Source organism: Cnephaeus nilssonii (assembly GCF_951640355.1).
Source record: "Cnephaeus nilssonii genome assembly, chromosome: 16".
Taxonomy (NCBI): Eukaryota; Metazoa; Chordata; class Mammalia; order Chiroptera; family Vespertilionidae; genus Cnephaeus; species Cnephaeus nilssonii.
Window position 1 is genome coordinate 19215410 of NC_137087.1, and position 15731 is coordinate 19231140.

General features: G+C 40.5%; 1 protein-coding gene across 5 annotated transcripts in view; it reads left to right on the top strand.

The window, feature by feature from the left end:
- Positions 1–15731, top strand: part of ASCC1 (activating signal cointegrator 1 complex subunit 1) — a 107177-nt gene that overhangs the window by 49737 nt on the left and 41709 nt on the right. For all 5 annotated transcript variants that reach the window (XM_079793298.1, XM_079793301.1, XM_079793302.1 and 2 more), the window contains exons 7-8: positions 2056–2175; positions 15308–15432. In XM_079793298.1, coding sequence (XP_079649424.1) covers positions 2056–2175; positions 15308–15432 — 245 coding nt within the window. The remainder of the gene's footprint in view (positions 1–2055; positions 2176–15307; positions 15433–15731) is intronic.

Here is a 15731-nt window from a genome sequence, read left to right on the forward strand (position 1 = left end):
AAAGCACGGTGGTGGGCTTCACTTAGCATGAAAGTAATACATGTTAGTTTAGTGAGTTAAGACAAATGTAACCACACCCAAATCAAGATGTAGAACATTGCCATCATCTCATGAAGTTCCTTCGTGCTTTACCCGTTTCCAGTAAATTCACTTATTTGAGGAGTAACTACCGTTCTGATTTCTATTACCATAGGTTAATCTGGCTTGTCCATTAATGTCATATATATTGAGTCATTTGGTATATAAACTTTTTGTGTTTGGCTTCTTTTGCATATTTTAAAAAATTTTAACTTTTTAATAGAGAATACATTTACATGGTTCAAAAATTTAAAGGTACAAAGGATATGCATTGAAGAGTTTTCTTCCCACTGCTATCCCACCAAGCACCCTGCTATCCTCTCTAAAGGCAACAGATGTTAGCAGTGTCTTTGTTTCTTTCCAGAGATTTTATGTATGTACAAGCAAATATATATGTGTGTGTGTGTATATATATATATATATTTTTTTTCTTATCCCCATTTTTTTCATAAATAGTAGTATATACATTGCTGTGTACTTTTTTTTTTTTTTTGACAAGGTGGTTTATTTTCAAATTGACATAAAACTTTATAGAAGCCCTGTCCACCACTGTCTCTGCTTTCCCGGTTGTAAACTGTCCTTTAATACTTCTAGCAGTGATCGTGTGTGGTGTGAGGTAGGGGTTCAGCTTCCGGGTGGTCTGTGTGTGTGTGTGTGTGTGTGTGTGTGTGTGTGTGTCTTCTTTTCTTCTGGATTTTCAACCCCCAATTTATGGAGAGGCTGGTAATTTGTCATAAGTCAAGGGTCCAGGTAACCACACACCAAAAGTCTCCAGGAGGTACACAAGAAATAAGAGAAAGGAATTCAAACATTTGCTGTGTACTTTTAAAAAATATATTTTTATTGATTTCAGAGAGGAAGGGCGAGGGGAGAGAGAGAAGCATCAATGATGAGATAGAATCATTGATCGGCTGCCTCCTGCACACCCGCTACTGGGGATCGAGCCTACCCACTCGGGCATGTGCCCTTGACTGGAATCAAACCCAGGAAACTTCAGTCCACAGGCTGATGCTCTATCCACTGAGCCAAACCAGCTAGGGCCTTTTTTTAAACTTAAAAAGATAATCATTACGTATCAGTACCTGAAAAGCTTCCTTAGTTTTGAATGGCTTAGTTATTGCTCATAGTGTTTCAATTTATTTAATCAGTCCTATGTTATTGGACATTTAGCCTGTTACCATTCTTTTGGTACTCCAAACAATGCATCAGTCAAAACCCTATTGCATCATATCAGGAGGCACATAATGTTTGGTCGTTTCTTTTTTGTATGTGTGATAAGCTTGATCAGTCAACTTGAGAGTGATCAGCCTGATCCATTGTTTAGAGGGGTCTCTTTATATTTCCTCCAGCCTTTTGTCTAAGTTTTAGCATCCATTGGTGAGCTTGCAGAAATCCATTGTTTTATCTGGAGTTGCAAAATGGTGATACTCTAATTCCGTCATTACTTCTGCGTTTATCAGTTGGAATTCTTCTGTGAAGAACTGTTCTTTATCAGCTATCATTGCATATGTAGTTGAATTCATAATTATTTCATTAGGGTTGGTTCCTATAAATTGGGTTGTCTGGGCAAAGGGTTTCTTTTATTGAAGACTTTTTATAAATATTGTCAAATTGTACTTAAAGATGTGATATTAGCTTTTATACCTCCATCATTGTTATATGAATGAAATACTGTGCAACTTGTAGAAATAATGATGTAAAACCTCAGAGATGGTCAACACATCAATTGTCTTTGTCAATCAGAACTATCATTGCTTGCCTTTTTCTTAGAGTGCTTTTTAGTGTGACTTTGGAAATACTATGTTTCTAGTCTGTGTGCATTAAACATGTATTCATTTTGAAATTAGAAGGATGGTTAAATAATGTGGTTAGTAAAAAAATCCAACAACATAATTTTTGTAGTTTGACTATGTATATTAACCATGTTTCAAAATATAAATAAATAATTATAAAAATCTAATGGTTTTTCCTTTGCAGCGACATTGCTGGGGGCAAACCCCTAGAAGTAGAGATGGAAGGGATAGAATACATGAACGATGATCCTGGCATGGTGGATGTTCTTTATGCCAAAGTTCATATGAAAGATGGCTCCAACAGGTATGTTTCTGGAACACTTCTTTGTTTTAGTCAGGAGCTGCCTAAAAGCATCCCTGGAAGTTCAACTAGTTTTGATTCCTTTTCTTTAAGATCTTATGATTGCAAAGAGTGTGTCAATTTTTCTTCTTTTCTTTTTAATAGTAAGCTGATATCTTGAAAGAGGAATTTGTTGTAGGAAAAAGTACTTTAGTCTGATAATTATGAAGTTAGTTTGATGGTAGATATTGACAGTAGCAATCTAGTTTTTATGGAACTCAGTGCTTCCTTCATGTATTCCAGGATAATAGAAGGGAGGAAGGGTGGCATTTTAGGTTGTTAGTTATAAAAGTGGAATAATGCAGATGTAGTGAATACCCAGGCAAAATGGGGATGATAACTATATAAATTTCATAAGATTATTATGATTGAATTAATCTATATAAAATGCTTTAGAATAGTGCTTGGCGTATATACTAACTCATCAAAACATACATCAGCAAATGTTTAGCCTTGGTCAGTGTGGCTCACTTGGTTGGAGTGTAGTCCGGTACACGGGAAGGTGGTGGGTTCAATCCCTAGTCAAGGCATGTTTGGGAAGGCAACCGATAAATATTTCTCTCTCACATCGATGTTTCTCTCTCTCCTTTTCCCTCTCTCTAAAATAAATAAGCATGTCCTTGGGTGAGGATTTAAAAAAAGTTTATGCCCTAGTGGGTTTGGCTCAGTGGATAGTGCATGGCCTGTGGACTGAAGGGTCCCGGGTTCAATTTTGGTCAATGGCACATGCTGAGGTTGCAGACTTGATCCCCAGTAGGAGATGTGCAGGAGGCAGCCAGTCAGTGATTCTCTCATCATTGATGTTTCTCTCTCTCCCTGTGCCTCTCAGAAATCAATAAAAATATATTTTTTAAAAAGTACTATTTTTTATTTTTGTTTATTACCACACTTGCAACCCAAGCTATTTCTGAGGCTATACTAGGCATCCAGAGCCATTGCAGGTTTTGGTGAGCAGAGGAACCAAACTTAGTGAGCAGAGGAACCCAACTTGAATTAGTTTGTTTTTGTGTGATCTTTTCATTAAGGTAACTTAGAACAGAGCTCACACTGAACCAGAAACTGTCTAGAGACGTGGCTTCTTTCATTCTGCATAATGTCTTCAAGATTAATTCATGTTGTAGCATGTATCAATACTTCATTTCTTTTTTTAATATAAAGTGTTTTTTTAAAATTGATTCCAGAGAGGAAGGGAGAGGGAGAGAGAGATAGTAAACATCAATGATGAGAGAGAATCATTGATCTGTTGCCTCCTGCATGCCCCCCACTGGGGATTGAGCTTGCAACCCAGGCAGGTGCCCACACTGGGAATCTAACGTTGACCTTCTGGTTCGTAGGTCAGTGCTCAACCAATGAGCTAAGCTGGCCAGGCAATAGTTCATTTCTTTTTATGGCTGAGTAAAATTTCATTGTGTGGAATTACTTTTGTTTATTCATCAGTTGATAGACATTTGGGTTGTTTCTACCTGTTGGCTATTGTGAATAGAACTGTTTTCAATTCTTTTGGGCTGACTCACTTTTTAAATGATTGAAGTAATGGTTTTAATTCCCTTGATTAACCTTGTAATTTTATAGGGCATCATAGTCACTCAGCCTGACTGCTATTAATTTGTTTCCTTATCCTCTGTTATGGAATTTACTTAATTTTTGTCAGTATTAGTATAAACTTTATTGTTGTAAGACTAATATCTGTGATGGTCGTATGCAGTTAACGTGAAGCTATAAGAAAAATATACATGGAATTACAGTGTTTCATGAAATAAACTAGTGAATATTTCCTAATTTAGGCCTTCAAGTCTTATTTTTTTCCCCCCTTTCCCCCCCCCCACCCGTTCCCCTTCCCCGCCCTCTCCCTTCCCAGCCCCCTCCCTTCCCTGTCTCCTCCCCATCTCCTCTCCCTCTCCTTTCCTCCCTCTTCTCTGCTCAACCACACTGCTTCACTCTTTATTCTGGCCCCCACTTTGCAGGCCACCCTCCTCTCCTGTACCAAACCCCGTTCTTGTCTCTGTCCCCTGGGCCAGTACAGAAACTAGAACAGAATGTCCCAGTATCTCTGGGCCTCCTCTCTGCCTAGCTTGGCTGAGGACCTAAGCCGAGACTCCCCCATCTGCAAGTGCAACTCTAGAAGGACTGTTACATGCCATGTAAAGGAAGTTGGGTTTTCATCTGATCATTTGTTTTTTTAACAAAAAATTATTGAATGCCCGCTTTGTGCCAAACACTGTGCTAGGCTTTGAATATAGAATGGAATAAAGCCAGACACAGCCATTGTCCCCATGTAGTTTACAGATTAGTGGAGAAAGCAGATGTTAACAAATAGCAAATATATAACTGCAAAGTGTGATAAAGACGAAGCAGGGAGAAATGGTGCTCTACTAAAGAGAGAAAATATTATGATGGGGTGGGCAGGGTCAAGAAAAGCCTCTCTAAGGAATTGATATTGAATTGGGATCTAAAGGAGTTTACAGGCAAAGGCGGTGGGAAGGCTCTCCTCACCTTTTGTTTCAGGCAAAAGAAAATGCAGAGCAAAAGCCCTGAGGTAAGAAAAAGCCTAGCAGATTCCAGGTATAGATGAGGCATAGAGAGATGAGATGGCCATGTGAAGAGATTAAAGGGACTTGGATTGAGGCAGTAGCAATAGATATGAAAAAAAGAAAAGAAAAGATTAAATACAAGTAGAATAAATAAAAAGAAATCTATATCAGGATAAATCATAATGGAATTGCAGAACACTAAAGACAAAGGAAAAAATCCTAAATCACCTATTATAAGATCGACAATTATAAGAACAGTGGACTTCTCAGGATCAACAACAGAATATTTTCTAGAGAAAATAATGGTCAACCTGGAATTGTGTATTCAGGAAAAATTTTTTTAAAAAACAAAGGTAAAATAAAGACTTCTATAGATGAACAAAAACTCAGAGGTATCTACAGTAAAGGAACTTCTAAAGGATATATTTCAGGAAAAAGAAAATGAATCAAAGTTTGGGGTGCAAGAAGGATAGTATGAGATGCAGAAAGGAATGTTGAGTACATAAAATGGAAAACATTGTTTATATAATTGGAGAGTTTTAAAAAGAAGATAGAATTAACATTGTTCACCTAACATAAATGTCAGCTAATAGCATGCAAATCAGGACTAAGGGGAATTCTGGAGCTGAAGTATTTTAGAGATATTTTATTATTTGGGAAAGGGTTGTTAAGATATTATTTTAACTTTGTTAAGCTGAATGTGCATAATAAAATTTCAAAAGTAAGTCTGAAAATAGTGGGAGTAAATTTCAAAGAAATAGAAAAAGGAACAAATACAAATTCAACCCAAATAAGGGTAAGTAGTATAGAAAAGAAGTGGAATGAGTGGAAATTAAAAAGTATGGTGGTAGTAAAAGTCCACACATATAATACTTATATGTCAATGAAATAAACTCACCATTTAAGAAAGGTATTATAAGATTAGATATAAACAAAACCCAGTTATATGCTCTTTACTAGAGACACATCCACAGCATGAAGTTGTGAAATTCCAAACAGGCCTCTCCAAAATGTGCTGCTTTGGCATGTGAATTATTTTGAGCTGAAGTCAATTGAGACTCTGCAGGCTCATGAGAAACTCTTACCTCTTTCTAAAAGAATTTATATTAGGGGCCTTGCCCAAAATAAGAGTTATCATCAGAAGTAACTTTTTATGACCTATCTATATGACAGGGCAAACTTCTAATTACTGAACATCTGCTCTTATTGTCCTACAACGACCTTCCTCTCCTCTGAAGTCCAAAGGTGACTTACCTCATCCTTAGTTCAGAATGTCATGTAATACCTTATTTTCCCTTTCTGTCTTTGAACCTCTTATGTATGGGGGGTTTCTGACACTCATGTGTGTGGGGTTCCCATACATACTTATGTAATTCAATTTGATTATTTTCTGTTATTAATAAGTCTCATGTAGATTTAGTTATAAGACCAGCAGAAAAAAACCTTGAAGGTTAGAGGAAAGTTTTTTTTTTTCTCCCCAACAATTGGAATAATAGAAAGGAAAAAGATACATAGGCAAATAACAAAAGAAAGTAACAGAATGAATATCCAACATGATAGGCTTAAAGAAAAATATATTATTAGCAATAGAGAGGACTGTTACATAATGATAAAAGGTTCAATTTACCAGGAAGATGTAATAATTCTAAACTTGTATGAGCAAACAGAAGAGCCTCAAAATAGATTAAGCCAAATTTGTATAATTAATATTTTATTGGGAAGAAAGTGAGAAACCCAGCATTATAGGAGGAGATTGCAACTATTGGAAGGTCAAGCAGCTATAAAATCTAAAGATACAGAAGATTTTAACAGTTAAAAAATTTAATGTAATAGTCATCTCTGGAATTATATACTCAGCATTAAAGAATTCATGTACTTTTCAGGCTCATGAAACAGTTGAAGCAAATTGATTACATAATAGATCATAAAGTAAGACTTAATAAATTTCAATGAGTTGGTATCTTACAAATCACATTTTCTCACCAGAAATAAAACAAAGTTATCTACAATTATCAAGTTATTAGTAAAATTTAGCAGTGATTGGCTATAAAATTAGTATAATAAAATCAATTGATTTTCTATACACCAGTAACAAACACAAAACACCATTTTAAAAAGACACCATCCATTTACAGTAGCAACAAAGACCATAAGGTACTTAGGAATAAATATAACAAAGTTTGTGCAAGACCTTTTTGCAGAAAATTATAAATAAACTAGAGGCCCGGTGCACGAAATTCATGCAGTGGGGGGGGGGTACCTCAGCCCAGCCTGCACCCTCTCTAATCTGGGACCCCTCGAGGGATGTCTGATTGCCCATTTAGGCCCGATCCCGGTAGGCAGTCGGTCATCCCTCTCACAATCCAGGACTGCTGGCTCCCAACTGCTCGCCTGCCTGCCTTCCTCATTGCCCCTAACCGCTTCTGCCTGCCAGCCTGATCACCCCCTAACCACTCCCCTGCCAGCCTGATTGATGCCTAACTGCTCCCCTGCCAGCCTGTTTGCCCCTAACTGCCCTCCCCTGCAGGCCTGGTCACCCCTAACTGCCCTCCCCTGCAGGCCTGGTCCCCTCCAACTGCTCTCCCCTGCAGGCCTGGGTCCCCCTCAACTCCCCTTCCCTGCAGGCCCGGTTGCCCCCAACTTCCCTCCTCTTCTGGCCTGGTCATTTATAACTGCCCTCTCCTGCAGGCTTGATCACCCCCAACTGCCCTCCCTTGTAGGCCTGGTCCCTCCCAACTGCCCTCCCCTGCCGGCCTGGTCACCCCTAACTGCCCTCCCCTGCTGGCCTTATTGCCCACAGCTGCCCTCCCCTACCGGCCATCTTGTGGGGGCCATCTTGTGGTGGCCATCTTGTGACGACATGGGGGCGGCCATCTTATGGTGGCCATCTTGTGATGATGTGGAGTGGCCATCTTGTGACAACATGGGGGCGGCCATCTTGTGATGACACGGGGGCTCGAGGGCCACCTAGGCTTTTATTAATATAGATATGTAATTGAAGTGAAGATCCAGGAACAGGATGGGGAAATATTTAAAAGCCATTACAGTAATTCAGGTGAGAAGCAAAGACCTGAACTAAAATAGTAACAATTAGAATTGACACATCAATGTAAGAAAAGTAAAATCTGCTTAATTTGGCAATTTTCTGAAAGTGGAGTGTAGGAGTCAGATGAGTATGATGCTTTATGACTAGGCTGGTATATCTCAAAAGTGCAAAGTTAAATTAAGACCAGGACATCCAATAGTATCCTACTTAATAGATAAAACTTAAAAATAATATCTAAATTCATGCCTAAAAAGCTTTTGATGAAATTCAACCTATTTTTTTCATTAAAATCTTTCAGAAAATAGAAATAGAAAGATATTACCTAATATGATAAATATCTATTTCAAAGCAAAAATCAACAATCACATTGAATGATAATTTTTACTAAGTTTATTTCCATTATAATCAGAAATAAAACATGGTTGCCTATAATAACCATTAATCTTAAATACATTGTTCTGAAACTTGAGGCTAATTATACTTAAGCTATAAAACAAAGACAATTAAGAAGAAGACAAAAATTGTCATTTGAAGATCCTATAACAGTCTACTAAGAGAAGCTCTAAAATTGACAAGAGATCAGTAAAAGGGCTAACAAGTAGTTAGACAAAAGATAAATATCCCAAAATAAACAGTTTAGCACTAACAAAGTACTAGGCACTCCAATTTTAGACAAAATGAGGGATATAAATGGGTAAAATGACCCTTACCTTAAGGACCTTAAATCTATTTAAGAACTAAGCTATTAAAAGAAAACACAAATTTTAAAAGTAGAAGAGAACTAAATAGGTGTTTGATAAGTGACATGCGAAGGTCACTGCTGGTAAGAGTATAAGTTAGTACAAACTTTCCAGGAAGCAAGTTGGCACTTTATTTCAAGAGTTTTACTTAATACTTCTTGGACTTGCTAACTCACCCTATAGAAATTTTTCCAATGGAATTAATCAGATACGAGGACAGATATCTATATGTGGAGATATTGCCTTAGCTGGTTTGGCTTAGTGGAAGAGCATTGGCCTGTGCACTGAAGGGTCCCGGGTTCGATTCCAGTCAAGGGCACATGCCCGGGTTGCGGGCCCGATCCCCAGTAGGGGGTATGCAGGAGACAGCCGGTCAATGATTCTCATCATTGATGTTTCTATCTCTCTCTCCCTCTCTCTTCCTCTCCAAAATCAATAAATATTTTTTAAAAATATATTTGGAGATATTTATTACAGTATTGTGTATAACAGTAAATACCAGAAACAATCTAAATATTCATCAAAATCATATTAGGGAAGGAAATGGAAAATGTTCATTATAAAGTATTTATGTGATGAAAACAGGTTACAAAACAATTTGTAAATATACATTAATTTTTTCCCCCTTAAAAAGTGGGGAGAGAAATAAATCAGTTAATCTGAATATATAAAAATTTTATCAGTGGTTATTTCTGGATATTAATTTTTTCTTTTCTCTTATCTGATATTTAAAAAACATTTTTGTTGCCCTGGCCAGTGTGGCTAAGTTGGTTAGAGTGTCATCCAGTGCATTGAAGGGTCGTGGGTTTGATTTCAGTCAGGACACATACCCAGGTTATGGGTTCCATCCCCAATTGGGGCATGTGCAGGAGGCAACAGATCAATGTTTCTCTCTCACATCAATGTTTCTCTCTCTCCCTTTCCCTTCCTCTCTGTCTAGAATCAATAAAAAACATTTCCTCGGGTGAGGATTAAAAAAAAATAAAAGTAGCCCAGGCTAGTGTTTTTCAGTGGTTAGAGCATCGACCCATGCACGGAAGGATCCCAGGTTTGTGTGTCTCTCACATCGATGTTTCTCTCTCTCTCTCTCTCTCTCTCTCTCCCCCCCCCCCCCCCACACACACACACACACACACACTTCCCTTTCACGCTCTCTAAGAATCAATGGAAAAAATGCCCTTGGGTGAGGAATTTTTTAAAAAGTAAACAATTTGCATTAAAAGTAAATTTAACATAAAAAAGCGTTGTTATAAAAGGCGTGTTATACTTGTTTAGGTATACTCGGTATACTTGGTCAGGTCAAGGTCAGTAGTAATTAGTATGTGTTTGTAAGTAGTAGAATTATGGTTTGACCTAGCTCTGTTTCACCGTAAAGCCTGTACTTATAATGGTGCAGATTAAAAATAATTGGAGACAGACTACTTTTTGTTGAAAAGAAGATTGCTGAAAAGAAGATGAGAGAGGTGTATGTATGTATGCATGTAATTAGAGTTAAATCCCACAGCTGTGCAGCCCAGCATCGCTGTACTGTCTTCCAGTTTGCCTTCCAGTTTGTACACTCTTCCTTCACAGCCAGACTTCTCTTAGCATTGTTTTCTCTTATAAAAATAAAGCCTTGCAACACTGGCTGGGTAGCTCAGTTGGTTAGAGCATTGTCCCGATACGCCAAGGTTGTGGGTTTGATCCCCGGTCAGGGCACAAACAAGAATCAACCAATGAATGCATAAATAAGTGGAACAACAAATCCATGTTTTTCTCTCTCAAAAAATAAAAAATAAAAAAAATCAGTGATAAAAAACAAACAAACAGCTTTACAGATGGGTAAAGTGAAAATTAAATGGCTCTGTTTCCCCTACCCTGACTCTCCCAGTTTTCTTCCCCGATAGGTTATAAGCAGAGCAGACACTGCTGAGAGTCCTTGTCTATGCATATTATTTTACACAAGTGGGATCACATTATGCATATTGTTCTACAGTTCATTCGTATGAAATATTACCTAGACATTACTTTTATGTCAGTGTGTATAGATCCTATGAAATACTGCTACATTAGTCCTCCTAAGCTATAGCCTATATACCATAGGACTTACTTGCTTAAAAATCTCCCATCATTTCACATCATCTTTTGAAATCATTCATATTCCCCAGTCTAGTATTCAAGACCTTCTGGTATGAAACCACCTTAATAGTTCAACTTGATCTTCTACTATCTTATACTTGCCCCAGGCCCCAGCCAGCTGCACTGCTTATTGATGATTGTATGTGTCTTCATTAGTATTTTTTATGTCTAAAATTTCTCTCATGTTACTCATCTTTTTGTGTCCAAATGCTATTTTCCTTCTTGTTGTCTTTCCCGCTTCTTTTCCCAAATAGATTTTTGGGGGCAGAGAATATGTCTTTTCAGCATTGTATATTCAGTGCCTTTTATAATTCATGCTATGAAGAAGCATACCAGTATAACCTAGTAGGAGAACAAGAGAGACAAACTTGAAACATTAAGGGACCATTCCTGAGAATCCTAAGTATAGCATACCTTATAAGCGGGGGCAGCATTTCAGAGGAGGATAGAATCACTGCTCATGGATACCCAGGCATGGGATGTTAGGGTAGTTATGAAGGCTTCGTGGGAAAGTAGGATTTGAATTGGGACCTGGAAGGAGGGTATGGTTTGCACAGGTAGAGGGAGGGAAGGGTGGCTTTGTGGCCCAGGGAACAGAAGGCCCAGAGGTGGCAGTTGTCAAGTTGCTAAGTGGAAAAAGCCAGATAAGAAGATGTGCGTATTGAAGAGTGCTGGGTCCTGAGGCTGTGCCAGGAGATGCGGGGCAGGCAGCAGGCGTCGCTGGAACCTCCAGCACGGGGAGCACCCTGAGGAACTGGTGTATTGCTGTAAGGTTCTGTCCCATGCCTAGCTGTGCTGGAGTCCGAGGCAAAGGAACTCAGTAATACTGACCCCATCTTCATTCACAATTTTGATATTCTGTTCATTGTAGATTTTTTTACATTAATTTTGATTTTTAATATATTTTATTGATTTTTTACAGAGAGGAAGAGAGAGGGACAGAGAGTTAGAAACATCGATGAGAGAGAAACATCGATCAGCTGCCTCTTGCACACCCCCTACTGGGGACGCGCCCGCAACCAAGGTACATGCCCTTGACCAGAATCGAACCTGGGACCCTTCAGTCCGCAGGCCGATGCTCTATCCACTGAGCCAAACCGGTTTTAGCCATTAATTTTGATTTTTAAATATATTGCATTAAAACATGATTAATCTTGCTTATTGCATTTTTAGACATCCTCTTAAATTTTGTGCCTTACTCCCAGTCCTGTGTTCTATTTCTGAAATTTGGTGGAGGGGACAATAATATTTATTTTATTATTATTAATCATGGCTTACTCATGTTATAAATATTCTTTGGTTAGCAGGCAGTAGTTCATAAAAACAATTAAGATAAAGAAATTAGACTTTTAAGATTAATTTGGAACTTTGGAACCTGAAAATCAAAAGGGGAAAAGAATCGTTTGGGCTCCTAAGTCAATATCTAGGGGAGAAGGACTCCCTTTTGCTGCAGCGTATGCAGGACAAGCAGAAAAGAGTGGTTTTGCTCACACTTAAGTGAGTGAACGATGGCTGGATGGGGGTACCAGAGGCTGTTGTTCACTTGGAGATAGGTCTTCAGCAATTCAGCTGCTGCAGCAAGAACAATTGCTGGAGGCAAGCTTCCACAAATGGGCCACACAGAGTGGACCAGACCCACATCTCACATAAAACCCATCCAGCCATGCTTAAGGAGAAGCAGCTCACTGCTTACCACAGGGCCACGGCCCAAGAAGCAACGGAAGATTCATGAACTCTATACATGTCTCAAGGCTACTTGAGTCCAGTAAAAGAGGTGATGTTTGATACTAGTACATCTAAAAATGTAAAATCTAAAAAATATGAAATGTATTGTTTATTATCATATTAGTGACTAATAAAAGATTTTTTTGAGCCAGGAAAGTCAATGAGTATGCAGCACAAATCTCAAATAAGCCAGGGGAAGGTTGAAAGGTGCAGGCTCCTCCCCTCACTCTGTCCCCGGGTGCACTGCTCAATCTTTTTTTTTTTTTTTAACATATTTTTATTGATTTCAGAGAGGAAGGGAGAGGGAGAGAGAGACAGAAACATCAGTGATTAGAGAGAACCACTGACCGGCTGCCTCCTGCTCATCCCCCCCCACTGGGGACCTAGCCTGCAACCCGGGCATGTGCCCTTGATCAGAATTGAACCTGGGACCCTTCAGTCTGCAGGCTGACGCTCTATCCATTGAGCCAAACTGGCTAGGGCATGCTCTGTCTTTTGATGTGACCTCCCAGTCAGGGCCAGCGTTCAGTGAGAGCTTATTTGGGCTCTGGGTGGATGTTTTGGCATGACATGTAAAAGTCACAGGCTAAATTTTATCATCAGGTGAGTGGGTGGTCACAGACGATGGCTGATTCTGAGGCCTAGGACCAAGATCCTCTCCACCACATACTTGCTGGGATAATGACCCCTCTTGTTGGAACTACTGGCAAAGTTGTTCTTCAGAGTTGAAGGAGAGATAAAGAGTTTTCCAGACAAAAAAGCTGAAGAAATTCATCATCACTAGACTGGCCTTGCAAGAAGTGTTAAAGGGCATTCTCCAAGCTGTTGAGCAAAACACCTGAACAGAATGAAGACTTCTAATGCAGAAATTGCTTCTGGTGGAGGTACTAGAATGAGTGGCCATCATTAAGGTAGAGCTCATCCACTGCAGAACCTATAGTCCTTAGAGCCACCTGACATGAGTCCATAAGGGGAATCAGTCGTGCAATTGCAGCTGTAGATATTCTTTTATGTAGTTACTAGAGGCCCGGTACACAAATTTGTGCACGGGTGGGGTCCCTCGGGGTGGCCTGCGGAAATCGGGCCCCAGCTTGTGCCCCCAGCCTCGCAGCCCTGCCTGGCACCCCGCCTTGGCCTGGCGCTGCCCCCTCACCTGCTCCACCATCCTGCCTGAGTGGTGATTGGTCGGAGCCGGGCCCCCTGCTACCGCCAGTGGTCATCATCTATGGGGCGATTGGGCTCTACTCGCACCGCCTTGACCTGGTGCCGCCCACTCACCTGCTCCACCATCCTGCCGCGGCCCCCCGCTCTTGTTGGGGCCTACCGGGCCCAGCAATGCCTCCACTGTCACCCGCTACCAGCACTGTGTTGCCAATGCCCACAATGGTTTGCGCCACCCCCTGGTGGTCAGCGCACGTCAGAGCGAGCGGTTGAACTCTCGGTCGAACTCCCAGTTGAATGACCACCCTAGGGGACAATTTGCATATTAGGCTTTTATTATATAGGACTAGAGGCCTGGTGCACGAATTCGTGCGCCAGTGGGGTCCCTTGGCCTGGCCTGTGGGATTGGGCCAAAACCAGCTCTCCAACATCCCCCGAGGGGTCCCGGATTGCAAGAGGGTGCCGGTCAGGCTGAGGGACCCCACCAGTACATGATCAGGGCCGGGGAGGGATACGGGGGGTTGGCCAGCCTCTCTCTCCCTCTCCCTTCCTCACAGGAGGGCTCCAGGACGTGTCCAGCCCATCTAACTCAGTCCCAATCTGCTGGACCCCAGCAGCAAGCTAACCTACCTGTTGGAGCGTCTGCTCCCTGGTGGTCAGTGCATGTCATAGCGACTGGTCGACCGGTCAACTGTCTGCCCCTTGGTGGTCAGTGCACATTATAGCAAGTGGTTGAGCGGCCTTAACAAATCATTCGCATATTATACTTTGATTGGTTGAACAGCCAACTGGACACTTAGTGTGCTGTGCCAGCACGGCCATGGATGAACCTGAGGGTGAAACAACAGACAAGAGAAAAAAGCTGGGGCTAGGTGGGATGCTGCCCTCTGATTAGAGAGACAGTGCCATGGCCTGCAAGCTGCATCTTTATTTTATAGCCAGATTCCACGAAGCAAAGTAAGGGTGTGGTCAAGATGTTTACAATGTTCTTGTGGGTTTCGAATCTTACTCAGTTACATACACTCTATCAAGCCCACATCACTCAGCCTCCTGGGACCACAGGTTCAGACCATAAGGTCAAGCTTACAACTATAGCCTTTGGTTATAATTGTGCTGGGACTTGCATGTGGCTTTGCCACGAGAGGATCCGTGCCCACTCATTAGTCCGAGGCTTGAACCTGTCCAAACGCTGTAGCCACTCTCCACACTTAGCATATTAGGCTTTTATTATATAGGATCTTCATTGGTTCTGTACTTCTACCTCATTGAAACAGTGGTATAGTGTCCAGTGCTACTGGGATAATCGCATGCATACTCCTTCCCAGTGAGCAAATATCTTAGCCTTGTACCAGACCTCACTTGATCCTGGCAGAAACACATCAGCCACACTAGTTTTTGGTTCTGTGAATGGATAAGTCAATAAAGCCTTTTCTTTTAGGCAATTCTGTTGAGCCTGGCTTCTTGAGATCTAGTCTCAAAATAATAAACTTCATGTTTCTTCAAGACCATGTTTAAACCTCGTCCTCTCCATGTACAGGTGATCTCTCCCTGAACACTCACCATCATGTTTTGTAGTTATTTGTTTTCATGTCTGACTTCTTTATAAGGCTGTGAGCTTCGTGATGGTAGGGACTGCGGCCTTTTATTCTTCCTCTTCTTATGCAGGGCCTTGTACAGTGATTGACCCAGAGCAGGTGCTTCATAAATGTTGAATTAGTAATCAGGGGCTCACGGGTTTACTAAGATTTTTGTACTTCTCTCTTCCATTTCACCAGGCTGCAGGAATTAGTTGATCGAGTCCTAGAACGTTTTCAGGCATCTGGACTAATAGTGAAGGAGTGGACTAGTGTGAAACTCCATGCGACTGTCATGAACACTCTGTTAAGGAAAGACCCCAATGGTAAGTCCACAGAACTGTAGCACAGTTTGTCATTAGTAAGGCCGAATGATAGAATCTCTGGAGTTTAAATAGAATGGGCCTATCAAATAATTTCTGATATATCTTCTTGTTTTGATCTGTTAGCTTGTTTAAATGAGCACAGTGGAAGTGTGCAGGGACATGTCTAGCATGAGATTGTGGCATCCCCAATCTTTTATTTCTGTCATACACAGGGTTGTCAGATTTAGCATATAGAAATACAGGATGCCCAGGTAAATTTTAGGTAAACAATGAGTAATTACTTTAGTATAAATATGTCC